Raw genomic sequence first — 26272 nt, 5'->3', positions numbered from 1 at the left:
AGAAGCTAGTACATCAAATTGTGAGAAAATCGGTTGAGATCTAGCTATAGCTCCCATATATATTTTCCATGCGATTTGGGGTTTAAGTCCCTCACATGCGTAATATGCACTTCACAAGACTGATTTTTTGGTAGCGGACATCAGATACTGCTCGAAAATATATCTGTCAAATGTTATCGAGATCGGTTCAGATTTAGTTATAGCTCCCATATATATATAACTAATGTCTGGTATTTGAAGTTCTTAATGTGAAGTAATTCTGTGAAGGTCTCCGTATAGCCTCCATATAACGGTGCCCCTCGATGTTCGGTATTTTGCTGATTTGTGTCACACTTTCCACTTGAATTTTTCCAAATTTTGTATTTACTATTTTGGTAATACAGCCCATGAGATAAAATTTCATATGTAGGTCCAGGTTTTCGTATAACCATCCTATATTTGGTATTATGATGATTTTAGCTATATTATTCACCGGAATCGTTTCAAATTTCTTGATGAAGTTCTTGATTCTGTCCTGTGACAGAAAATTGCCTGTGCAGGACCACATCTTCGATAACTCCCTATATTCGGTATTTATTAAAAAAAACATTATTTTTAAGCTACTGGTAAATCAGAAGATAGCTTGGTTATTCGGTTCTATATGTAATCCTAGGTTAATGAAAAAATAAGGAATTGTGTTTATAAGACGAGATTCTGTTGGAAACTTAGTTAAATTTTTTGCAATTTCGAAAGACTTATGCGATTGAAATGAAGGTACATCTTATTTCTTTTAAGGATGGAAAATTCATATAATATAAATTGTTTCGTCTTTGACATTTTTTGCCGATGCTGCTGACGAAACCTTAATTTTTGGAATGAATTAAATAATTTTCAATTTATTTTCAGCCCTACATTCAAAATAGGAAATTGTGCGTTTCACAAGTGAATTTACGTCAGCAGATGCTTTATACAAAGTTTCTATCCAAGAGTTTCGTGCAGTGAAACAAAACCCGCTGGAGCAATAACCCAATACACAATTTTGGAAAAATGCATTAATGGTATAATGGGAAGTGATTCATAACCCCATATTACAATACTTTACATAGATATTCAAATTAATGTGTATACATATGTGTAATGTATTCATTCAGATGTATGAATACCAAATAATTATAAATAACCAACGTAAACAATTATCTACTCTTGCGAAATTCGGGTAACACCTGATACAAAAAAAGATTCAAAAATAAAAGTTACCTGGCATTGAAGCGGAACGGGAAGTTGCTGATGATGAATTCGAGCTCGACGACCAAAGACATTCGGCGAGTTCAGTTTGAACGGCAACATCAAGTTTAAGTACCATTTTTATTGTTGTTTTTTTTTTTTTTTTCTTTTTTTAATTACTGTATTTGCTTATGACAAAATTATTACTGAGATTTTTAAGCGTTTTCACGTTTTAAATATTGGAAAAAATATAACACTTGATAAGTCGTGCAATTTAACCACAACTTTTCAGGTAAAATTACTGGAAAAACATAACAATTTAACACTGCAATGCGGTTTATTTTAAAAATTTGATTTTATTTTATTTATATTTCTTTGTATTGTATTTTTCTTTGTACGCACACCGGTCTCAACACACCGGAGAACATTTAACACTCGAGGCAAAATGTTCACCCAACCGCTTGTCTAGAGGCTGAACAACAAGGATGACCATGTGCTTACACATTTGCATTTTGTTCAGGGGGAGAGCTTTTTTACGGTTCTCTAATTACATTTCTATCGTCATTATTGAGAAATACTTTTTCTCTATTTGTTTGAGATTTTATGAGCTAGAGAGAGTGAGAGCGAGTCGTTACATTGTTATTCTCTATTCCACGCACTTTCACGAAGAGCAAAGTATAATTACCAATAGAGAAAAAAAAAAACATGAAATTGAGTTCAAGTTGAGAACATTGACCCATATTTGAAGTAATTCTCCTCCACCATCACCACCACCTCCTTTTCACGAGGGAACAACCCCAGACTCTGTTTTGTTGCAACAATGAAACACAAAGAAGAAATTTTGTTGGTAAATGTACAACGACTTCTTCTTCTTTCGTCTGTCTGTTGGCTGGTAAACAAAAACACGTTCATCCCCACACCTCCTCCCCTCATTTGATTTGCAATGTGACGAAAAACAGACACTTGTAAATGAAACGTTTTATACTAAGAAAAATAAAATTAAAAGTGAATAATAAAATCAAAGCGAAAAAAAACTACAACAAATACTATTGATGTTTTCATTTGTCTATTGAGAGAGGTACTCGCATTTTGGGATTAGTACTAATGTGTGCTATTTAGAGGCCACTTCTTATCATAGTTTCTTTATTCATTCTTCCTTCAATTGCCCTACACGATGCTACATGAAACTTCGGATCTGTGTTGCAATGTGGAATTTCGGAATATTGATGTTTTTACAAACAAAATGGCGAGGTTCGTTAAAAGACCTATTGAAAGACCTGTTGAATGTGTATCATGTTGAAAACAGCGGAGTCTTTTTCATGCAGAAGGACTGTAAATTACATTTTAACCCAAAGAATGCTAGTCGAAGGCCAGCTGGCTGACTTTGTTTATATAAGACCGGTAAAATTTGCTCTATTCCCGAAGTCTTGAAAATCCAACAAAAATTTAACACCTTGCATCAATGGATGTTAAATACCTCGTCGCAAAGAATTTCACAAGAGGTTCACGTTTTGTCAACACTTCCATGAAACGATACCGGCTTATTTTAGGTATTCTGTAGGTTCCAACAACTTAAAAATCGAAATGTCTGTTATTTACATTTTTGGGTTCTCAGTGGATTGAAAGGTTTTAAAACTATTCAATGAAGGTTAGCCTTGGGTTAGCTTCCATATAATGGCGCCAAATTGAGATTTCAGCCATACAGAGTTCTACATTGGATTTTCCTGTGAAAAATTTTGACTTATGCATTTTAGGTCCTCACCGACCTCTAAAATCGAATTGGCTGTAATATAGCAAATTATGTTCTCTCCTCAAAAATCTCTCTTCTCAATGTAAAGGGTCACGTCTTCCCATATGACGCAGATTCCTATAGATTTTATGAGTTTTCAAGTTCTCAGTAACAATCGACGACCGATTTCACTATTATTTATATTTTCTTCATGGTTGAGGGCATAATTTACGCCATTTGTGTTCGTTTTGAATTTTATTCTCAAATAATGATATTTGAAAAACAAATCTTTTGTAACATAGTGTAGCTACTTCTTTATGTCTTGAATGAGAACATTTGTCTATTTTGCAGTGTGTCAAAGGCGAATGTCAAAGAAAAATGAAATACTAAAACAGAGAGATGAAATCATCACTATCACAAATGGCATTAATATTTTTTTAGGAATATGTTTAATTAATAATTCATTTTAAAATGACACAAAATTATTGAACACTTTTATAATTAATTATTTATGAGAGTGAGAAATGTCATTGTAATTCACATCACAATGAAATCTCTGACTTTCTTTCACTCTCTCTTTCTCTCTTTTCTCTCACTCACTCTCCTAGTGGAACTTGAGGGAATTTCTCTTGAATTTTCTTTCATTATAAAAAAATCAAAAAGCATCCCCTTTCGCTCTCTAAACATTTATTTATGCACATCGACTATTTCTTGAAGTTTTTTTCTGAAATGTTATGAATGAACTGTTTTACCACTTATTTTGTATAAATATCACAGTCATTCAAGGAATTTCTTAAGTAACTATTTAGGTATTTTTGTTGTTGTTTTTGTACAATTTCTATTTCATTATTCGTTTCATGTTTTCATTTCTGAGATTCTTTGGTTAGGAAGGGAAGTAGATAATAAGAATTCTAGTAATTTATCCGGCAATGATACGTCATTTAATGACCGTTACACTTTTGTTTCGAAATTGACACGACAGTTAAAACATGTTCCGCCGAAATAACAACAACCGTTGTCTTTGCGTGTTGTTTTATTACTGAAATTCAACGAGAAAACAAAAAAGTTTTGTTGTTTCACCAACAGCCCGACTGCTCGACAGATTGTTGGCACGGCCAACCAGCTAAGCACCACTGGGCATTGCCAAAGAAGAGCATAAAGAGTAGCAGTCATAGAAATGTTTTTGCACGTTGTGCTTGGAATTTAAGCGGCACGCACAGCTATTCTTAAATATGGTCATGGGCTATGCCAAATGAAGGGAACGAATCAGGCTTGGGGAAATTGTGTTCTTAAAGAAAAGTGATGATTTTTGCATATGGCAAGCGATATGTGTTTTTGGAAGTATTATTCATACCTACCTTTGTCTGTCATTTTCCATTAAAATGCATTTGTTCACCTAATCCTCTTGTTCTCAAACAAGTTTTCAATATTTTTCATGTCAGACAACGGTCACAACAAAAACATGTGATTACTAATTACAATAACAATTGACCTCTACGACGTCATCTAACCGAAAATACTTCAAATACCTAATGCAAAAGCTTAACTCACACAAAAGAAAAAACAATAAAGAATGACGACAACAACACGAAACAAAATTGGGGAACGCATTAAAATAATTCAATGACTTCAGACAATCATCTGAAAAAGGCAACCAGCCAGCAAGTCAGCCATTCATACACCACAACACAATGAGATTTTGATGAGAATTGAATAAAACAAAAACACGTTGTTCAACTTTTTAAGCTTTTGTTAATTTGTCTTTTTTCAAACTAGCGCCAAAAGTCTCCCCTAAAAACCATTAATCAAGTTCAACTTAAAACAAAAGAGAGGAGTATAGCACACACAAAAAAAGAGAACAACAATAATATTCTTGGAGAGATACAAACAAAACGGGCGCCAAAACCCTCCTCTCCAATCCAAAAAAAAAAAAAAAAAACATAACAAAAAGTTCAACTTCTACAAAGAGAAAGCACACATAATTTTGTGAAAGAGAATCAAAGTACTGTTAGCAACAGTGTTACAGACACAACAAATGAAGTCAAAATTGGGGATAACCCTCCCGCTAAAAGAGAGCGTGTTACCAACCCCATCTCTTTCATTTCCAAATGGTAGACAAACAATAAGAGAACATAAAAAAACAATAAAAAAACATAACAGAAAGCTATTACAGTTAACAGCAATGTACACTACAGCTAAATTGATTGTTTACACCCGAAGCTTTTTTTAATTATTTACATCTTTGGACGAATGGGGCTTTGTTTAGATTTTTTTATAAATTGTGTTTTGAATTTGAATGAGATTTGGTAGATTTAATAAATTTAAAACAAAACAAACCATATGTAAACATACTCAGTGAAGCAAAACACTTAACGGGTTTGCATATATTTGAAATTTATTTAAATCATTTTTTTTACATATTGCTGCTGGGCTTCGAATCTTTTGAGACATGCCGCCAAGTGTTTATATATGTTCAATAAAGGGTGACTCGTTTAGCACTTGCTTTTTTTAAATAATGCTAAATTAAAAATTGATTATGCATGTCAGTCCGTCTGTGTGTCCGTCCGTCTGTCCATGAATTCTTGGGAACAAAAGCAGGTCGCATTTATTATCCGATTGAGATGAAATTTGCCAAACAATATTTGTTTGGCCCAAGGACGAACCCTATTGCAATTGGTGATATCGGATCAGATTTAGATATAGCTCCCATATATCTTCAACCGATTTCGGGTAAATTGTGCACCAAATGGCCAATATAAGTCCAAAAGACCTGAATTTTGCCACATACGACCGAATTCAGTCTAGAAGCAAGTACAACAAATTTAGTGAAAATCGGCTCAGATATAGCTATAGCTCCCATATATATCTTCAACCGATTTCGATTTCGATTGTGCACCAAATGGTCAATATAACACCAAATGACCTTCTAGACTGAATTCGGTTGGATGGTCCAAAATATCGAACCGAATTCAGTCTAGAAGCAAGTTCAGATATAGCTATAGCTTCCATATATATGTTTCATCCGATTTGGTGTTTAAGTCCCTCAAATTCGTAATATTCACTCGACAACAATAATATTTGGTACCAGATATCTTATAGAGCTCGGAAATACCTTTGCCAAATTTTATCGAGAACGGCTAAGATTTAGATATAGCTCCCATATATATCCTTAATGCAATTTTAGGTTTATTGTGCAAATAATGGCTAATATCAGCCCAAGTGGAGTGAATTTCGGGACGTACGTTTCCATTTTGTGGAACTCGGCTCTGATATATATTTTTTTAATATAATCCTTCTCATGCACTCCATAGCAATGTTATTTGGTATAAAAGATTAAATTGTCTCCGTCAAATTTAGTGAAAATCGATTGAGAATCGGATATGCCTTCCATATATTAGTTCCCTCTGAAATCAAACTATAAATGCTCAAATGTTGATTGGTGTTATGATCTACTTCAAATAAATTACGGGAGCTCTACTAAATATGCATAGTGGTGTAGGGTATCATATAGTCGGCCCCGCCCGACTTTTGACTTTTCCTTACTGGTTTTTAATTTAACGTTTAAATTATAATAATTTACCAAAAAAAATTTTATCCGATTTTCAGTTTAAAAGTGTGATGAATCCATTCTGAAACACGGCTGTTTTTTGCTAAATTTTACTGAAAGCTGTTCGATAGAATTTTTCAATATTCGTATGCGTCTGTACAAGTTACTGAGTATTTTGGCACACACACTCTTTGTAATGATTTTGTAAAAATTATTCCAATTTATTGGGTTATTGTACACCCCAATTATAGACCTAATTTAGAACACCTATTTAAATGCTAACATTAGGGAATACTTCTATTACTGTAAATAATAAAATTGAACTTGAACCTTAATCTACATACGAAAAATACAATGTTGTTTAGAAAGCAACATCTAAATGTGTCACCCTTTACAAATTTGAAAATAAACATTAGGATGGAACGAGTAAAATTTGCGGCATTAAAAATGAAACGGCTATTTCAAACTCAACATAAATATCTTGCATAATTTATGACGATGTGTACCCTTGTCTCGAGCTACGAGCAGGTAATTTCATGAAGTTGTGCCTTTTTTGATGAAGGACGAATTTATATCTATATCGTGTTTCATTTAATATACGCACAGGATTTAGCAATCAATAAATTCCAATTAAATCTTAATGTTATACAGCCTACTGTGCATATAACCTAGCATGGTTGAATCTTTTGTTTTTGTAATTTTGAAACAACTACCTTTGAAGTAACAAGATAACCACGTCATCTCAAGTAAAAGACGACCACGTTTTCTTAAGGTTGAAAACTACCAGAAAGAACATTAAAACTTTATTTCCTAATTTTTTCAGAACATGCTAATATTAAGCAGCAAAATATTTAATGTATTTTTGCTATGATGGGAATAGCGTATTTATTATTTATAAATATATTCGCAAAGTGACGTAAGATTGTATGTCATATTCAAAAATTATTTAGTTTGTCAAGTCCATTAATAGATATAAACAAACAATTTGAAGGTCAAGTCATTTTGATTTGAGGAAACAAATATATAAAAAAAAAAAAACAAAATGGTTCTAGCGTCACGATGAGATCTGTGAATTTTCCTTATGGTATTGTTTGCAAATTCTCGAAAAATAAAATGTAATAAATACAAAAATATTATTTAGCTAGTAAAACTCTCTATATGTGAATTGGGAATGCGCAGCAATGTAAAGTTTAATCTATAGATAATAAAAATTCACGCGTGTGAATAAATCTTTTGTGTCTCGTACCATCGCTCGTTACCGTGATACTGGTAGCGTAGCCCGACGTCAAGGAAGTGGACGGAAGAAAACAGCAACATCAGCAGAAATGGTTCGAAAAGTAAAGCAGTGACTTGATCGAAACCCGCGTCGCAGTGGCCGAAAAATGGAAATGACTCGTGAGCTGAACATATTTCAATATTCTATTCGGCAAATATTGAAAAATGGTCTTTGGGTAAAGCCATTGAAATTCTGTTGCAGTGCAAGAACTTATACCGCAAAAAAGAAAATAGACTCAAAAGAGCTAAAGAGTTGCTTCGCTTGGCCGAAAGTGGTGAACTGCCGAATTTGGTTTTCTCCGATGAGAAAACATTCGTTGTCCAGCAGTTTGTTAACAAACTAAATGATCGTGTTTACCTGCCAAAGAGGTCAGCTGAAAATGTGCACCTTCGGTTGGCCACCAGAACTCAAGCGCCGGCCATGGCGATGGTGTGTGCCGCCATAACAGCCGATAGTCGCTGTCCGCTCGTATTATAAGAATAAATGCCAAATATTATCTGGAACATATTCTGGAGGGCGTATTAAAGCCTTGGACACGCAAACATTATGGCCGCAGACCTTGGACATTCCAACAGGACTCAGCACCATCGCACATAACACGCGCCACTCAAGAATGGTTACAAAATGAGGCTTCATTTCCAGCGCACAATGGCCACCAAAATCTCCGGATGCCAATCCGTTGGACTACTGTGTCTGGAGTATTTTGGAGAGCAAGGTTGGCACTAAAAAATACCAAAGTGTCGATCAACTCAAGCAAGCGCTTCGCCGGGAATGGGACAAAATACCGCAGAGCAACATTCGGGCAGTGTGTGATGGTTTCATTGGCCGTTTGAAGACCATAATTCGTGCCAAATGTCACCAATTCGAAAAAAATCTAAACTTATACTAAAATTTGATGCTATTTCCGACATATTTGCTTTTATTCCATAAAATTTAAAAAATAAATTATGGCGTTTGACTTTGTTGCAGATTTTTTATCTCACCCTGTATATTTTTACAGCACTCATAGAGTAACAAAAAATATAACCTGCTAACCATAAACCATCTGGACAATCTTCCCAGTAACATTCAGTAAACTACGAGCCCAAAACTGTCAAAATATTTTTAAGATATCGCTGAAAAATTCATTCACTCATTTAATTCTCAGTAACAACTTTATCGGGAAGAAAGACACACACAATATTCTGTAAAAGTTAGTCATAAAATTAGCAATGGGAAACAGATTCCTTCCCGTACAAAGGGAAAATCATATAAGACACCACAAGAAGGATTCTACTGAAGCATAAAAAATCTTTCGACTTTAATTAATTAGATTTCTTTTACAGATATAGTTTCCATTACATATCTGTAAGTTACTAAACATAGGCTAAACACTTATAAATTAAAAATCTGCTAAAGTATGAATAGTTCTTCATGTTAGTTCCAATCAGTTTTTCTGTATAAACAATTAAGTGAATATTTTTGAAAAATTAATTTTCATTAAAATATTGCTCAAACATGAGATACATAAAAACTAATACAAATACTGATATAAACATAAGTATACAAATACTGATATAAATAAATATATCAACATTATTAGAAACTACAATACAATGTGAGCCCATTACCTTTCTATAGACGTAATTAAGAATTTTTCTAAAATCAATCTACCAATAGATGAATTTACAAAACATTTTTAATTATTTTTTTTAGAAACACTACTACAAACACGCCATCAACAATATAAAGGGATGTTTACTACATTTTTCTATATTCAAAAGTGTATGAAATAAAAAAAGTCTTTGAGTTTTGCTTAGTTTTTGCTAAGTGTAAGGCACAATTTATTTATAATTGTTTTTTTTTTTATAATTATTGTGTAATATTTTTTTATAATTTTTGTTAACAATTTAGAATTGATAATAATATAAATTTTCAAAACATTATATTCAAGCTTCAGTCAAAATAAACCATTATATAAATTATATATTTCTTAGAAAGAATTAAAAAAAACTGAATAACTCTAGAACAGAACAAAGTAAATGTTGTGAATGATCTAATCAAAACATTATTTATCATTCAATTTCATTGAAAAAATATAAAGCCTTTGCAAAAAAATTTTATATATCACAAAATTTATTTTTGGAATATTTAGTTATTTGGATAATAAATTCCTTCCATTCTCCTTATAATAAACTTCGTAAATATACCAAAGCCTTTTCCAATTGTGTCAAACGACAATTGGCCAATTCATAAAGCTGACGCAGGGTATTGAGAAAAAACTTATACAAAGTAAAATGTTCTAAGAAATTGCTTATATCCAATATGAAGTCTATGACACGGGCTATAAAGCGGGTAATGGGCGCACATTGGCAATTGAGATGTATGTAAACGGTCAACTCACCTTTAGAATGGGTAACACATTGTGAGGACAGCACCGAGCTGGAGGGACCTTTTAAAACCGATTCCAAACAGCGTATATTATCACGGCAAGTATTGATAATTTCAGTCTAAAAAAAACAAAAATAATTTATTAATATTATTATTAAAAAAAAAAATAAATACACAAGCTTACATAATCCTCTGGCCTCAAGAGATGACAACGAATTTTCAAGGCCTTTGTGTCGTCCAAACGATTTTGTGATTGATGCAATAAATTGCGTATTTCCTTTTCATCATCACTATCATCGCCCGATGATGATGAGGTGGCTGGTATAAGTTTTATGCATTTTTCCAAATTACGTGATGAACGTCTACGTTCGTCGGCCTTACGACGTCTTTGTGACGTATCACTTTCTGAGGTACGCCTCAACGATTGGGCGGAATGACTCATGCCGAATTCCAATTTACGTGTAGCCGAATCCAATTTATGCTGTTGGAAATTGAAACGTTCCGAATTTTTCGGTGTCAATGCCTGGGTAGAGGAGGAGAGCGCAGCAATTGTGGGACTCTTGGGATTTGGATAGTCCAAGGATTCTGAAAATATGGAAATAATTATTTTTAACGAAAAGGGAAATTACGTTTATTTAATAACATAAAAAATAATATTCTCCAAAGAAATTAAATGAAAAACACTAATAACAAAACTACAACTCATTAACCATTGGGAAGACATTCTGTGAAAATTGCAGGTTATCAGGCGAACCTAACAAAACCAATAGCCGCCTTAATGGGCCCGAATCGACAGCGATGTGCAGAACATCTGCCCAACTTGTGGCACAGACCCACATGACACGCTACTTCGCTGTCCAGCCAAACATAGTCACCTAACTCCAGCCTCGTTGTGGACCCAAACAGTACAGGTTGCATCCTTTTTGAGACTGGACTTGGAGGCAGAACCCAATTGAGAGGAGCCAGAATGTACACATCAGTATAAGCTGTTACAACAACAACAACTTTACAATGAAGAACAAAACTATGATATATTCCGTTTTTTGTTACTCTTCTATTGAACTTAAGACTGTCACGATTTTTACAAATAAGGATTTTTGGGCCAATAAGAAACTATACTTCTACAGTTTCTTAGTATAGTTTCTTACGCCTTGATAAAAATGCATCTCTCTTTCCATAAATGAGATCTTTTTTACAAAATAAAAATAACTGGGATTAAACATGCTTATTTTGAAATAAGAAACTATAAAAAGGCATAAATAGGTAGTTTATCTTTATAGGATTTTATTAAACTAAGGATTTCTGTTGTTACTTTAAAATTAAAAAAAAAACACAGTTTCTCATATTTGACATCGAACAGATTTCGAACGAAATAACTTTGGGTATGCACACTTTAAATTGATGGAAATTATAATTCAAGCGTTCGATATTTAGTAGTTTAAACCGAAATGTTCATTTAGATCTACCGAACATATAACTATTGAAATTAATTTCGAAGGAACTAGTTTGCTATTGAAAGCGATCATATCATGATATCTTCGGTGTAATTCTGTTATTTATTATTCGAAAAAGGCTTTACATTTTCATGGACATTCCTAAAAATGTCTACTATTACAATGTATTCAACGAATTCCATTTTCACTTTAATGCAGATGAAATTTGCACAGCTCAATTTGTTCTCCTCATGGCCAGATCACCCTCCTAACTTTCCTTTATGCTTTCATTTTATGTACACTCACACAGACACCCACAAGAGCATATTTTTCACTTAATTTTTTGCAATTTTTTTTAGGTTTTCAATATTTTCTTTTTTTTGCGTTATGATAAACAGAGTGGTGGCGGTGGTTGTGTTACCTTGACAAGATTTACGTCTGATTTCTAGATTTTTGCGACGTCTTTCGTATTCCAATTCAAGTGCTCTACGTCGTCTGGCATGATCCACACTACTGACAATTGTGTCTTGTGTTATGACAATTTTCGTCTCATTTTGTTGCAATGAATCCATGCGCGGTGGTGAGAGTGAATCCAAATTGTTGGCAGCCGACAATGAAGAGCAACAATCCGATTGCGAGTCAATGAAATTGCTACAAACCAGGAAAAAAAGAATAATTTTTAATTAAATATTAATTGAAAAAAAAAACTAAATAAATTATGTCACTAAAGCCACTTTGTCGAAATATATCATCTTCTTGGCTAAAGGCTCTTGCGTGGCGTTGTGAACTTACCGATAGTCATCACCAAATTCCAATAATTTGCGTGCAGCATCCGAATCAAAACCTTCGGAATAATTTTCCGAATTATATTTCTCTTGATAATTATCCCAGGCTGTCTCCGAGAAACTGCTATGGTGATCTTCTGTGCCCGTAGTGTACTCTATGGAATTTCAAAAGAGAGAAACAAATATTAATAATGATACTTAAAAGAAAAATCGTATATATAAAGGAATATATACAATGTGGGAAAGGGGTGACCGAGGGGAGGCAATATCGCATGCACTACACAGAGGAAAGTTTTTTCTAGCAGAATGTTTGTTGTCATTAGATATACACATATGTAGAATATAAACATTTGCAAAATTTCTAGTAGTTTAGCATGCTGTGAGAATAGTTCAGGGTTCGGATATTATCGTTTGTATACATAAAAGTAGAAGCTTATCGCAGTAATGGAGAAACATTTGTTTATTTAGTAGCGAATAGTTTATGACTACCATGCCACGTAGTTGTATAAGTGGAGGAAAGTGTTTGTTTATTTAGTGTAGAATAACTTATGGCGATTTATACCGTATAAAAAAGTGTAAAATAAAACTATTTACGATCTGCACAATAAGGAAATATCAAAACTTTGGTTAAGTTCCAGAATAAAAAAAAAAATGCAGGAGTTCACAGTATATTAATGTAAATTGAAAACAGTGAAACCCTTGAATTGAAAACACAAACAACGAAGACCTTTCAGATTTTTGTTTTCTGATTTGCATGTAACATATGGATAAAGCTTTGTAAGTCAGATGTAGTCTAAATTTATAACAATAGCTTGGTACCTATCTTTGGTGTCACTATACAAATTTTCCTCAAAAAAGAAGTTATGGCTAGTATACACATATTGTTAGAGTCCTATGTAAAGTTACTTTTTCTACATTCACATTTTCTACATTATTATAGCATTTTTATAGGCGCCCCACACAATTTGTTACCTGAAAGGAAATGCTTTATAATATAGTACATATTAATGTATTCATATTATAAGTGTAATATAAATATTATGTATGTATATTATATAGTGTTTCGTTGAAATTTAAAAATTGTTTGGTGCGCCCAAAAGTCTGCTACAAATGTGTTTCGAAAAAACACTACATATGACTCTAAAATTAGTCTGTACTTGTACAAAGAAAATGTTCCCAAATGTTTATAATTTAAAACAAGTAAAAATGCGATATGTTCGGCCGGGCCGAACTTTAAATAGCCTTCACCATTTGGAACGAATTTGGAAATTGTCAAAAAAAAAAGTCCGTAAAAAATGGTTAAAATCGTAAAAATACTGAATATAGACTTTATATTGGACGTGGACGTGCAGCTGCATAGGCAACTTTTGTCAAAAGCCATTACAATATTCAAATACGAAACTTGCAATAAACGGTGAATAATGTAGCTAAAATCATCAAAATACCGAATATAGGGAGGTAACGTTATATCGAGGATATACGAGGGCCTTGACCTGCATAGACAATTTTCTGTCACAGGTTGTAGTACCCGTTAGGAACTACAAATACGAAATTTCAAACAATTTCTCTGAATATTGTTCCTAAAATCCCAAAAGGTTAACGAGTACCATTTGGAATATTAACCTGAAGATATTCCGTTTTATATTTAATTGACCTAGAATAAATGTGGGATGTTTCATTCTGTTGAAACGACTAGAAGATGTACAATTTTTTCTCCCGAATTGATATGTTTAACGTTTGTTGTTTGTTTTGCCTACGACAGATAATCTTGTGACTATTTATTCTTCTGACTGAGGAAAGTTGTTATTTCCGATGGATATATTAGAAAAATAGACCTCTCTGTCTGAATGATGCACATTCAACGAATGTTTTATATTCAATATAGGATCATTTCATTATTCTCAATCAGTTTATGGAAGAAAGCATATAGCAAATTTGGTATGAGAAAGAACATTGTCTATTCATAACGTTGTACTGTGGAATTTAGTAGAGAATTCTAACTGCAACAAAAATTATTTGAATATTAATCTAAAAAACATGGAACAAATTTAAATAGAAAATCATAATAAAATCGGAATTTTAACTACACATGGTTATAATTATAAATAAATCTAAGTACATTAGTAGTCTTTAGAGCAAAAAAAATAATATTTACAGTTTACAAATCATTCTAAATTTTAATTTAAAAATAATATTCCTAAAATAAATAACATGCGCATCTAGCAAAATCTGTATGGTATCTACTAGAGTCTGCCACAATATTTTATAATACCTCTTTGTTTAAGTGTATGCGGAACAGGAGTGACAGCTTGAAAAGTGAAATTATAAATGTGATTGAGTAAACCTGTATTTTGTGGACATATTTAAAAAAAAAATCACAACTCCCGTATGGAAATAAGAATTATACTAACCAAAAATAATTGAAAGGAAATGAAAGTAAAAAAAGAAATCCAAACTACTAAACTTATAACAAATTTCAGGTAACTTTATAACAACTCAAAACTTGAGAACTAAACATGGCTAAAGTCCCTATTAATCTGGGGAGTCCGTTTAAAAATACAAAACTCAATACGAAAAAACAAGAACCAAAAAGAACTCATTAAATTTAAAAGTCAAACGATACAAACAAAAAAAAAACAGAACACTTGTTTAAACTAAATGAAAACAAACGAAAATAATCGAACAATAAAAAAAGAAAAACACACACAAAACGAGATCGTCCAACACTTGCACACACCTCTGCTTAAGGCATGTGCAGGTAGTTTTCCTCGATGGTGGTGTGCCATGCGGCAAACTCACAGTTTGACAGTCGATGAAATGGCTGTTGTGAACTTACCTCCTTGCAATTCTTCATCATTCATGTATGTGGCCAACTTGGCCAAAGAACCCAAACGAGCTTCGTTGGTCATGTAGGCCGTGGTGAAGGAGCCCACACGGAAATTAGGTTTCATCAAATGATTTTCCTCCTCGCCACTTTCGGCATTTGAAGCTGCGACATTTGTTGCTCCTGGAGGACAATTGTTAATCAATTGTTCCGAGTTGCTAGCAATGTTACCATTGCTGTTGCTGCTGCTATTTTGCAATTGCAACAATGCTTGGGTGATTTCTGCCATTTGTTGAGGTGTCATTGACTCACAAGACGATAGAATCATGTTATTGTTGTTGGCGTTGCTATTACTATATTTATTCAATTCTGTCTGTTCCAGATTATCTTCTGAGTTGGTGTCAGACTTTTTGCCATTTGCTGTGTAGCTAAGCTTCTTCTTGCGTGTCTTGCGTCGCTTTAGTGAACCCTTGCTGTCATAGCTCTTAACTTGAGCCGCTGTCGAAGAGGTGCGTGGTCTGCCTGGCGACAATGAGTCCAATGCCGATTCGCTTATGGAGTGTGAAGCCAAACCAGATTGAACATTGCTTATGGTGCAGACTTTGGCAGCCACTTGTTTGGCATCGGTGGTCAATTGAGATAGGCAAGATACCGACCAGGGTCTTTCGGATTTGCGACGCGATTGTTGGCGTTTAGTGACCTTTACATTCAAGCTTTGATTACTGCCTGGCACAACCATGGGCTCAGCTGAGCCGCCCATACGCTCGGTGGAATTGCCATAAGAATTGGTGCTTGTTTGCATACATGTTGCAATGGATTCAGTGAAACCTTCCGAAGTGTCATCGGAGCAGTGTTGGGGTATTGAATCAGTTTCAGAAGCCTCCCCTGATGCCTCACAGTCATCGGTGCGCGAGGGACTTGCCGCCACACTTGAGGGTGAAATCATCAGCTGATGATCCTGTGGGGACTTTAATTGAACAGGTGTGGTGGGTTGGTGTTCGAGCCATTCCTAAACCAAAAACAAAAGCAGATTAAAAATATTGGAAAACACCAAAACAACATTGACTCATACCTGTACTCTCTTTATGGGACCCGGCATGATACTAACTTCACGTTTTTTAATCGTTGACGATATCTGCACCAGACCGCCACAATTGATGGAATGCTTTTGCTTGGTTGGTGTTTTCAAAGCTTCGTCACGTACTAAATGCTCTGCTTCGAGTACCAACTGTTTGATGGATTCGTGCGATACTTTACCCTGTAGTTGTTGTTGGTTATGTTGTTATTTCGATGATGATTTTCGTTATTGTTTCAGCGTTGTTGTTGTTGTGTTGTTGGCGAGGATGATGAGAGCATGCATACGACGACGACGGCGAACGTAATAAAATCCGACAACAAGAGGCAACAAACCAAACCGTAGCGGCAACAAGACATGATTGAATGGTTGGACATGGAACGAGACGAATAGAAAAAAGAGAGCAAAATAGAAATTAATACACATGAGAATAAAACAGTAAAACAAGTAGACAATAATAAATGATAGATAAAAACATACAAAGAAAAAAAAAAAAACAACAACATAATAATAACAACAATGACGTTTAGCCAGTCAGCCAGCCAACCAGACATCAAGCCGGGTTGGGCTTCATCATCAAAAACAATAACAGAAAAGAAGTGTCCATAAAACAATAAAACCACCTCAAATAAACCCGGTCAATTATGACAGCTTAAAAAATGTACCCTACATGATGGTAGCATGAGGCAACAACACCTGGCTGTAACGTGGTCTACTGCACCAACGGTATGTTGTATGTATGTAACGAAAGTGGCTACAATAAAACAAAAGAAACAGCTGGACATAGATCTTTCAAGTTCAAATTTTGTTTAACGGTAGAAACAACTGTGGACAGATACAAAAGTAGCGCAAAGATATATACATATGTACGTACACATGGAAAGTGTGAGAGAGGGAGAGTGTGTTCATTTCACGTGTTTTCTAATTGAGATGAGTTGGATGTTTTTTCACTGAGACAATTAATTAGAAAATTAGCTTCTCAGAGTAAAATATATAACAGCCGATCTTGTGTTGCTCAATAATTTGGAAATGTATGTTTAATAATTAGGGTGTATGATACTGATTTGTATAAGTTATTAGAAAATTTTGTTCAAAAATTAATTAAATGAGTGCGAGTAAGGAGAGCAATTTCGACAGCGGAGTTACTGAGAGTTTACTGGGAAGTTTTTCTCAGTAAAAGTGTTTCATTGACGTTGTGAAAATGTTTTTAAATTGCAGGCGATTATTAAAATCTTTTAATTTTTTTTCATATACAGGATAGGATGAAAAAACTGCAACCAACTTCAGACTGCTGTCATTTCTAAGCCACTCGTCCGACAGCTGTTAAAATTATTCCAGTGACAGCTCATTATATTGTTTACAAGCGTATAAAAGCATTTTGGTGAGATTTTTCCAGAAAAAAAGTTATTCGTAATGGAATTCAAGCGTGATTTCGTTATATGTGGCTGGAAAGCCACAAGTGACCATCGCTAGAGCACTGCAGCATTTTAATGTGAATAAGTCTTTTGTGTCTCGTACCATCGCTCGTTACCGTGATACTGGTAGCGTAGCCCGACGTCGAGGAAGTGAACGGAAGAAAACAGCAACATCAGCAGAAATGGTTCAAAAAGTATAGAAGCGACTTGATCGAAACCCGCGTCGCAGTGGCTGAAAAATGGCTCGGAGCTTAACATATCGCAATATTCCATTCGGCAAATATTGAAATATGAGCACGGGGTAAAGCTATTGAAATTTCAAAAAGTGCAAGAACTTACACCGCAACAGAAAGAAAATTGACTCAAAAGAGCTAAAGAGTAGCTTCGCTTGGCCGAAGGTGATAAACTGCCGAATTTGGTTTTCTCCGATGAGAAAACATTCGTTGTCCAGCTGTTTGTAAACAAACAAAATTATCGTGTTTACTTGCCAAAGAGGTCAGCTGAAAATGTGCACCTTCGGTTGGCCACCAGAACTCAAGTGTTGGCCATGGTGATGGTGTGGGACAACATAACAGCCGATGGTGGCTCTCCGCTCGTATTAATCGACCGTGGATGCAGAATATTATCGTGAAAATATTCTGGAGGGTGTATTAAAGCCTTGGGGTACGCAAACATTTTGGCCGCAGACCTTGAACATTCCAGCAGGATTCAACAACAAAATGAGGTTCCTCGCTTCATTTCCTGCGCACAATGGCAACCAAAATCTCCGGATACCAATCCGTTTGACTATTGTGTCTGGAGTATTTTGGAAAGCAAGGTTGGCACTTAAAAATACCAAAGTGTCGATCACCTCAAGCAAGCGCTTCCCCGGGAATGGACCAAACTACCGCAGAGCAATTCGGGCAGCGTGTGACGGTTTCATTGGCCGTTTTAAGGACATAATTCGTGCCAAAGGTGACCAATTCGAACAAATCTAAAATTATTCTAAAATTTGATGCTGTTTCCGACATTTTTTGCGTTCATTCAATAAAATTTAAAAAAATGTAAAATCTATGGCGTTTGACTTTGTTGCAGTTTTTTTATCTCACCCTGTAACTAGCATTGAATATAACACTTAAAACATAAAATAACTTTTTTTAAATTTGATTTTATTTTCTTTATGATTTAACAAGTAAAAAAGGTGTAAGTTTGGCCGGCCCAAAAATTGGAACGAATTTGGCAATTTAAAAAAAAAAATGCACAGAAAATTTTCTGTCTTAGACTGCAGTACCCATTACGAACTTCAAATACCAAAATTTTAAACAATTCTGGGGAAAAATGTCGCTAAATCATCAAAATACCAAATATCGGGAGGTAACGTTATATGGGGGGCTATATACAAATTATGTCCTGCAGACATAAAATACATTTGAGTAAAATTCTTTTTTACTTATTTTCCGCAGACCCTACTTTATAGGGTCTAAAATATATATTTCCATGGTGGTAATTGGTACTGTTAATTGATTTTCAGACGAAAGCATTGCATGCCTATATTGAATCATCCTCATATGCAAAAAAAATGTTACTTAAAATATTTCTCAATGCTTATCGGTCAAATAAAATTGGCGATAAAATTCAAAGAACTCTGATAATATTCAAATCGACCCGATAAAGTGGCCACAATGCATATTGTAGGGTTCTAGAATTTCTATCCAAATTCTGTTATACACTTATATTTGTATATATGCGAATGTACGCCGTAGAATTATAAAAACAAACAATTGTTTTATTTTAATTTCAATTTATTGGGAAAATAAAAAAACTTTAGTGGTTCTCTTCAACATTTCTTATCTGTGACGACGAAGATGGTCTTTGTTTTCAATTGGAAACAATGAAACTTTGCTGTTGTTAGCATGGGCAGGGAGAAATAAAAATCGATCTCATTGGAATGCCATAAAACGGTTCTCCAATATGATCCTTACAAAAGGAATTTGAAATAAGTAGTGATGCAGAAAATTCCTCTCTCTCTCTCTCCCTGTGTATTTGCTCTCATAAATACAAATTTCATTCTTAATTTATTAAAGTGCATATGTCCGACTTTATACCTTCCTGCACTTCTCTGTTATCGCATATGAGCAAATTAATAACCCAATTCAAGTGAGACTGGCATTCGCCTTTGTTGGCACGTAGAATAGCCGGCAAAATGTTTTCAAAGACACAATCGAACACATACCCCACCATATCGTTTGGATGGTGAATGGACGGACACTGATAAAAGTCTAAAATGACTTCCATACCATTCAAAACAAACTCGATTCACTTGATTACTATCAACTTCACCCTCATCGTCTGTCATCCACATTTCCATGGAATCCCAGAGATGATGTCAGGCTAGAGTGTCTTATCAGTAATTAAAGAGTGTGAATTGTGCTCTATTCTAAAATCCCTCGATGACTTCTTGACGTGTTTACGGTTGGTTTTCTTTGACACTTATTGTTTGTTGTTGTGTTTTTAGTTTTGCTCTGTATTTTTTGTTGTTTTCCCAATGGAGATAATGAAATTTTAATTATTTACCAATTTGATAAATTTGCAAATTTTTTTACCGTTGTTTGCTTGCAAAGTTCTTACTGGCGCGCTATAAAAAAGGAGCGGGGGAAAGGGAATTTATTTAATGATTATTATTTCATTTCTTTATTGTTATTAGTAGCACGGGTCTGAGACTTTCGGGAGTTTTCAAAAATGATGACCTCATTTGCTGTTCTATTTTTAAAACTGCAAATTATTGATTTTGAAACGATAAACGTAAGCAAATGAAAGAAAATGTATTATTGAGTTGTTAAGTTGTAAAATGTGTTTAATTATACTGCGGTAACAAATGTTCAATAAGAAGCTGGATTTTTCATATCACACTTGTAGTACCTAAGAAAAGACCTCAAAAGATGGAGGTACTTAAAAATTGCAGAGAATCAATATTCTTGCATAGGGAGCATAGCAAAAAGTTGTTTTATTATACAGGGTGAGAGAAAAAAAAACTGCAACAAAGTCAAACGCCATAATTTTTACATTTTTTTTAAATGTCGGAAATAGCATTAAACTTTAGAATAAGTTTAGATTTGTTCGAATTTGCCACCTTTGACACGAATTATGGCCTTCAAACGGCCAACGAAACCGTCATACGCTGCCCGAATGTTGTACTGCGTTGTTTTGGCCCATTCCCGGCGAAGCGCTTTCTTGAGGTGATCGACACTTTGGCATTTATTAGTGCCAACCTTGCTTTACAAATTACTCCAGACACAATAGTCCATCGTATTGGTATCCGGAGATTTTGGTGGCCATTGTGCACTGGAATAGAAGCGAGGAACCTCATTTTGTAACCATTCTTGGGTACGCGTGCTAAGTGCGATGGAATATCCAAGGTCTGCGGCCAAAATGTTTGCGTGCCCAAGGCTTTAATACACCCTCCAGAATAATTTCGCGATAATATTCGGCATTTATTCTGATGCCACGGTCAATTAATACGAGCGGAGAGCGACCATCGGCTGTTATGGCGGCCCAAATCATCACCAATGCCGGCGCTTGAGTTCTGGCGGCCAATCGAAGGTGCATATTTTCAGCTGTCCTCTTTGGCAAGTAAACACGAACATTTTGTTTGTTTACAAACTGGTGGACAAGTATTTTTTTTACATCGGAGAAAACCAAATTCGGCAGTTCACCACTTCCGGCCAACCGAAGAAACTCCTTAGCTCTTTTGAGTCTATTTTCTTTCTGTTGAAATTTGAAATTTCAATGTCTTTACCCCGAGCTCACTTTTCAATGCTCACGAGTCATTTTTCGGCCACTGCGACGCAGATTTCGATCAAGTCGCTTCTTTAATTTTCGAACCATTTCTGCTGATGTTGCTGTTTTCTTTCGTCCACTTCCTTGATATCGGGCTATGCTACAAGTACCAAGGTAACCAGCGATGGTACGAGACACAAAAGATTTATTCACATTTAAATGCTGGAGTGCTCTAACGATGGCCACTTGTGGCTTTCAAGCCAAATATAAAGAAATCACACTATCACGCTTGAATTCCATCACGAATAACTTTTTTTCCGGAAAATGCTCACCAAAATGCTTTTGTACGCTTGTAAACAATATAATGAGCTGTCACTGGAATAATTTTAACAGCTGACGGACGAGTGGCTTAGAAATGACAGCAGTTTGAAGTTGGTTGCAGTTTTTTCATTTCACCCTGTAAACTTGTTCACCATTTTTCATTTGCTTTTCACAAAAAACAAACTTTCCAACTAAAACCGGGGTCTTTGGGCTTCTTCACTAAAAAGGGCATTATCGCCACATGACCTTTCCAGCCAAACAACTTCAATACCGTTAATTGTAACTGATATCAGAACTCGAATAATAAAACAAATGCAAACAGTTAATTTCTAGAGCTAGTCATCCAGTTAGTCATTCGACTTAAAGTAAATGCAAGTAAAATGCATGTTAAAAAAATTGACTCATTAAAAAAAAATGATAATAAAAAACTAGAATAAACAACAATAAAAATTTAACTAAACTAAAAAAGTAAAGAATAATAAAAATCAAATAAAAAACCAGAACAAAGCCAACAAAACACATGTAAATTAAATAAAATTACAAATTAGATGAAATTATTTGGAGCGAGACGTCAGTTAGAGTTTGTTTTTTTTTTCTTTTTTCAAAAGTTCAGCAATAATGCGGATCGACCGACCGACCCTCTTTCACAATTCTTTGGTTTTTTGTTTCGTTTGTTATTTGCCATTGACGAAAATCAAAACGGAAATGTACAAAACTAATGATGGTGCTTTAATTTTAAGCTACTGGACAAAAAAGCCATAAAATTTAGGAATACAAAAGTAACAACAAAAAACATGTGAAAAATCATAAATCAAATGGGAGGAGTTGAAAAAAAACGGAGTGTTATTACACATGGCTACAAAATCGAAAATATTGAAAAGAATTTAATAATGATTTTTCTAAAAGGGCTTAGCCAATAAAAATTGTAAATTAATAGAAGGAGTTGAACAAACTCCTAGAGTTTTTACACAGGACTACAAAATCGGAAATATTGAAAAGAATTTAACAAAGAATTTTCAATATTTGTTTACTTGACATATTGTTACTTTATGTCGTTATATCTACCCAGCGAAACAAACTTTCCGAGTTCGGTTCGACTTGGAACCGAAAGTCTTTAACCCATTATTTGGTAATGCACGGGTTTTGCTGTCGTGACAGATGTTGTACATGGATATGTTTCTTGTCGCCTCACAGTGATTCGGAATCGTTTTCACCACGGGACAATGTTCTTTTGTTATTTAAAAAAATGAGTTTTTAGAGTTAACATTTTGGGGGGAGAGGGGGGAAAGATTTAATTTAGCTCCCATCAAAAACGATGAAAATATATGTACTTATATTAGAGCGACATCGAAAAATTGAGTTTGCTCTATTATTTTCTGCTACCAGAGATATGGGTATCATACGTCGCTAACATTTACAGCCGTATTCTAAATCTATATTTTGAAAGTTTTCGTGTTTTTCATATTTTTATACCCTCCACCATACATAGTATGGAGGATATATGAGTTCGTCATTCCGTTTGTAACTCATTGAAATAATAAAATTTAAACCCGTCTGTCCTTCGTTGTAATCACGCTACAGTCAAAACGAATAAAGATATGAAGCTAAAACTTTCGTATATCCCCCATATAACGTTACCTCCCAATATTCGGTATTTAGATGATTTTAGGTACAATATTCACTGCAATTGTTTGAAATTTCGTATTTAAAGTTCCTAATAGGCACTACAGCCTGCGAAAGAAAATTGTCTATACAGGTCCAGGTCTTCGTATAGCCCCGATATAACGGTACCTCACCATATTCGGTATTTTGGTGGTTTTAGCTATATTATTCACCGGATTTTTTAAGAATTTGAATATTGTAATAGCTTATGACAAAAGTTGCCTATGTAGGTCCACGTCATCGTATAGACCCCAATATAACGGCTATATTCGATATTTTTAAGATTTTAACAGAATTTTTAACGGATTTAATTATTTTGAAAATTTCCAAATTCATACCAAAGTTCGGTCCAAAATTTTGAGAAATGTCGATGACAACCGATTTCAACATAACTTACTTTTTTTCATGGAGGAGGGTACAAAAGTATTGTTCACTCTATAGTTGTTTTATTTTTTGTAAGAGTCGATTTTATTGGACAAAACAAAGTTCTTTGCCATCCCTCATGTCATTTTAATGGCACTTAATTCGAATATTGATTTTCTTGTAGCACAATGTAATTATGTCATTCTAAGTGAAAAACATATCACATGCTGATGATATCATTTTCAAATCGAATATATTTATATGTGTCTCTACAAATTTAATTGAAAACATATGGTAATTTGTGAAAGGAGCTAATTATGAAGTATTTTCTATAATTAACATCGAATGATAAAAATAAATAATTTCAAATCTTAAATAAACGTTTTTGAAGGACAAATTTTATTGCAACTTGCAAAAAATAAAATTCCTTTCAAGGCCAATATATGCCCGGCAAAAATGATTATTTTGGCAAAAGTTTTCAAATGAAAAATGTTATAAAGAACATATATTGGCTTTAATTCAGTCCCCTACTTTTAATATTTATTATTCAAAAAAAAAATATATATATATAATAAAATATAAGCAGTATAGGTTAAGGCGTTTTTTTTTTGAACATTCAACACTTAATTTCACATTAACTTTACACCGCAATTTTGTTAAACATGTCTTGTTCGAATTGTAGTTTAATAAACTATTATGGCCTGTTGAGGCAAGTTTCTTTCCGATCTTGATAATTAAAAGTGGAAAAAAGCGCAATGCGTCTCTGCTTGTTAAAACGGAAACAATTTATTTTATTTAACAAAAACTTGGTCTATTTCACAGCCGCATAAAAGTAAAGCAGAAAAAAGAGGAAAACATTGATATGTGCAAGACCAATGAAACCTCTGTAACTGACTAACAACAACACAACAAAATAAGATAACAATCATTTTACGAAAATAATAAACCCTCTAAGAGAGAAAGAAAAAAAAAACGAAATACAAAACTCTGTACACAGCAAATAATGTGGCAGTAAATTTAGATATTTTGGAGGAAAGCTTAAAAGAGGATCTCTTAAAAAAAACAGTAAGGAAAAGTTAAAAGTCGGGCGGGGCCGACTACCCTACACCACTATCCATATTTAGTAGATCTCCCGTAACAAAAGAATTTATTTGAAGTAGATCACACCACCAATCAACATTTGGCTTTAGAGCAGTTATTGTTTGGTTTCAGAGGGAACAAATCTATGGGAGGCATATCCAATTCTGAATTAATTTTCACTAAAATTGAGGGAGACATTTTAATCTTTTATACCAAATAACATTGGTATAGAGTGTATAAGAAGGATTATATTAAAAAAAATATATAGGAGCCGAGTTCCACAAAATGGAAACGTACGTCCCGAAATTCACTCCATTTGGGCTGATATTAGCCATTATTTGCACAATAAACCTGAAATTGGATTAAGGATATTTAGGAGATATATTCAATTCTTAGCCGATCTCATTAAAATTTGGAAAAGGTATTTCAGAGCCCTATATGATATCTGGTACCAAATATCATTGTTTTCGGATGGATATTACGAATTTAAGGGACTTAAACACCAAATCGGATGAAAGATATATATGGGAGCTATAGCTATATCTGAAATTTGATGTACTTGATCCTAGTCTGAATTCGATTGGATGTGCCAAAATTCAGGACTTTTGAGCAGATATTGGCCATTTGGTGCACAATTAACCCGAAATCGGTTGAAGATATATATGGAAGCTATATCCAAATCTAAACTGATCTCGATAAAATTTGGCAGAGGTATTTCTGGGTTGCATCTGATATCTGATACCAAACATCATTCTTTAAACACCAAATCGGATGAAACATATTTATGGGAGCTATAGCTGAACCAATTTTCTCCGAATTCGATGTACTTGCTTCTAGACTTAATTCGGTCGGATGTACCAAAATTCAGGACTCTTAGACTGATATTGGCCATCTGGTGCACCATTAACCGGTGAAGATATATATGGGAGCTATATCCAAAACTGAACCGATCTTGATAAAATTTGGCAGAGGTATTTCTGGGCTGTATCCGATATCTTATACCAAACATCATTCTTGTGGGGTGCATATTACCAATGTGGGGGACTTAAACACCAAATCGGATGAAACCCATTATGGGAGCTATAGCTATAACGGAACCAATTTTCTCCGAATTCGATGTACTTGCTTCTAGACTGAATTGATCGGATGTGCCAATATTCAGGACTTTTGGACTGATATTGGCCACTTGGTGCACAATTAACCCGAAATCGGATAAAAATATATATATGGGAGCTATATCCAAATCTGAACCGATCTTGATAAAATTTGGCAAAAGTATTTCTGGGATGTATCTGATGTCTGATACCAAACATCATTCTTGTGGAGTGCATATTACGCATGTCAGAGACTTAAAACCCCATATCGGATGAAACATATATATGGGAGCTATAGCTATATTTGAACCGATTTTCTCCAAATTTGATGTACTTGCT

General features: G+C 34.3%; 1 protein-coding gene across 4 annotated transcripts in view; it reads right to left on the bottom strand.

Annotated features, from left to right (window-relative positions):
* LOC101897125 (klarsicht protein) overlaps nucleotides 1-26272 on the bottom strand; it is a 382506-nt gene that overhangs the window by 25154 nt on the left and 331080 nt on the right. For 2 of the 4 annotated variants that reach the window (XM_059131582.1, XM_059131583.1), the window contains 6 exons: nucleotides 16240-16425; nucleotides 15180-16176; nucleotides 12351-12498; nucleotides 11980-12209; nucleotides 10310-10710; nucleotides 10139-10244 (listed from right to left, as the gene is read on the bottom strand). In XM_059131582.1, the coding sequence (XP_058987565.1) occupies nucleotides 10139-10244; nucleotides 10310-10710; nucleotides 11980-12209; nucleotides 12351-12498; nucleotides 15180-16176; nucleotides 16240-16425 (2068 nt within the window). Of the gene's footprint in view, nucleotides 1-1236; nucleotides 1472-9602; nucleotides 10079-10138; nucleotides 10245-10309; nucleotides 10711-11979; nucleotides 12210-12350; nucleotides 12499-15179; nucleotides 16177-16239; nucleotides 16426-26272 lie in introns of those variants that run through there. The other 2 variants (XM_059131584.1, XM_059131585.1) reach the window with 2 other exon arrangements.

Source organism: Musca domestica, unplaced genomic scaffold (assembly GCF_030504385.1).
Source record: "Musca domestica strain aabys unplaced genomic scaffold, Musca_domestica.polishedcontigs.V.1.1 9, whole genome shotgun sequence".
NCBI lineage: Eukaryota > Metazoa > Arthropoda > Insecta > Diptera > Muscidae > Musca > Musca domestica.
The sequence above is the reverse complement of the archived record's forward strand: the minus strand, read 5'-3'. Positions and strand labels throughout refer to the sequence as shown.